Source organism: Lottia gigantea, assembly GCF_000327385.1.
Source record: "Lottia gigantea unplaced genomic scaffold LOTGIsca_575, whole genome shotgun sequence".
In the NCBI taxonomy this organism is placed as follows: Eukaryota; Metazoa; Mollusca; class Gastropoda; family Lottiidae; genus Lottia; species Lottia gigantea.
Genome location: NW_008709961.1, coordinates 20354 through 22939, shown reverse-complemented (window position 1 = coordinate 22939; position 2586 = coordinate 20354). Strand labels below are relative to the sequence as shown.

The 2586-nt window shown below is 38.9% G+C and overlaps 1 protein-coding gene across 1 annotated transcript; it reads right to left on the bottom strand.

Annotated features, from left to right (window-relative positions):
* Positions 1–636: 636 nt before the first annotated feature.
* Positions 637–1116, bottom strand: LOTGIDRAFT_175945 (hypothetical protein; the record flags this gene model as incomplete). The annotated part of the gene is made up of 2 exons (XM_009063430.1): positions 637–858; positions 1023–1116. Coding segments are annotated over 2 exons (316 nt in total), but the record flags the coding sequence as incomplete, so codon positions are not given.
* Positions 1117–2586: the final 1470 nt, after the last annotated feature.

The following is a 2586-nucleotide window of genomic DNA, read 5'->3' as shown; positions in this document are numbered from 1 at the left end:
TTCCGCATTATCGCCACCCACATTACTATCACAATAGTCACTGTCAGGAGAGTCATCTATCGGTTCACATGACGCATCTCTATCGGCATCTACATTGACGTCACTGTCAAGGAAGTCGTCTATCGGTTCACATGGTGCATCACTGTCAGATTCTTCGTCACGTTGGTTGTATATACTTAACCCATCTACATGAACCACCTGTTTACGTCTAGAAGGTACCATCTTCAATCTCATACGTTATGTCACTGAGCTTTCGCACAACTTCAAATGGTCCTTTCCATCGTTTCGCGAATTTGTTGGGAATACTGGGCGTCAATGTTGGTGTAAAAAGCCACACTTTATCACCTGACTTCAGATCGTCTTTTCCATTCCTGTGATCATAATAGTTTTTCTGACGTTTAGTCTCCACCTGGATCTGGTCACGAACAAATTGGTGACAAAAGATGAGCCTGTCCCTTAAAGTTTTATTCCACACATGTTGCTCTTTTACTGTCTGTGGTGGACGACCAAACTGAAGATCGAGCGGAGTGTTGAACTCTCTTCCAAACATGGCGTAATTAGGTGTAACACCAGAGGTGTCGTGTTTTAAAAATGTAGTGTGGACACGTATTCGGTCATTAGATATGTTACTTTCACCTGTCCAATAAGACATCCTAGAACATTTATCCTGAAGATAAGTAAAAAGCCATAAAAAAATACCAAAAGTTGGAAGACCTGTATAAAACTTTGTAAGACCATCATTGTCAGCAATTTTTGAAACACTCCACTTTTCTTTTTCCAGTTCCATTCTTGCAGCTTTCAATTCTTCTTTTAACCTGTTGTTCTCCTCTATTATCACTCCAGTATCACACTGTGTACCTGAAATATATACAGGACACATTGAGGGTGCAAGCAACTTAAATCTTTACACCACATATCTGCTTAATCAGGCTTATCATCACAACTTAATTGAGTTTTTACCAAACATTAATAATTTTAAAAAACAGTGAAATAAAGTTTTAAAGTTGAATAAATATATTTACCAACTGTTTTCTTCAAACTTGGAAGTTCAACATCTGAATCCATGACATCTAAATCACACATCTCATCATTACCAGGATTTTCTTCTACCTCCATACAGTAGGATGAGTGGTGGAATAATGATACCTGTTGTTTTATCTCGTACTGTTGTCTAACTAATTTCTCCGCATGTAAAGTTTCCCAAAAATTTTATTAAAATTCATAGTAATATATGCGAAGCAGGTCAATATGCACAATATGGAAATATTCGGATTTAATTACAGATTGACTATCAGGTAAGATATCAGAAACATATCAAAATTGTAAATGGGCAGGTTGCTGTGGTGAGTGGAAATGATAGTTGCCATATAATGCATATTTGATATTTCCAAGGGTTGAAACCCCCCTAATAGTACTAGATCTACATTTAAATTATAAATAGACATCAATCAATAGGCTACATGTAGTAGGCTAGGGCCTACAAGCCATTAATCATAATTGTAAATGATGATGATTTTTAACAGATTCAGAGATTGTCTTGATTATTTTCACACTTTTTTTTCTTCAAAATACAAAAAGAAACTAACCAGTGACTTTTCACGAACTAGATGTCTAGATTCTCTCGCAACCTGCGACACGTTCTTATCCGTCTCTTTGTAAGCAAAAATGGTAGGAGAATAATTATTATTGTTCGGTAGCCAGACCTTTCTATTCACGGCTTTGATCCAAGCATTGCGCTGTCTTTTATTCTTCGGAAAACGGAAAAAACTTATGCCTCTGGACTTAGCTTCAACATTAAACCTGTTATGACACTTGTAAACACAGCAGGTTTTCACCGTTTTGACGTGCGTTTGTTTACATCCGTGTTGCTAGCCACTCATGGGTGTTTGTGCGCATGCGCGATCAGGGGGCGCTACGTTATCGTGAAAAGGCCTATAGGGGCATCCAAAATTCTTCAGATAGGTCATTGCTGTGGCCATCTTCCCTGGAATAGAAGAAACACACATTACATATACGTCGAGATAAGCAGGTTGTCGGCGTACTCTTCCATACCTAGAGGTTACAGGAGCAAAACCCTGGACATTTAACGATTCCGCATTATCGCCACCCACATTACTATCACAATAGTCACTGTCAGGAGAGTCATCTATCGGTTCACATGACGCATCTCTATCGGCATCTACATTGACGTCACTGTCAAGGAAGTCGTCTATCGGTTCACATGGTGCATCACTGTCAGATTCTTCGTCACGTTGGTTGTATATACTTAACCCATCTACATGAACCACCTGTTTACGTCTAGAAGGTACCATCTTCAATCTCATACGTTATGTCACTGAGCTTTCGCACAACTTCAAATGGTTCTTTCCATCGTTTCGCGAATTTGTTGGGAATACTGGGCGTCAATGTTGGTGTAAAAAGCCACACTTTATCACCTGATTTCAGATCGTCTTTTCCATTCCTGTGATCATAATAGTTTTTCTGACGTTTAGTCTCTACCTGGATCTGGTCACGAACAAATTGGTGACAAAAGATGAGCCTGTCCCTTAAAGTTTTATTCCACACATGTTGCTCTTTTACTGTCTG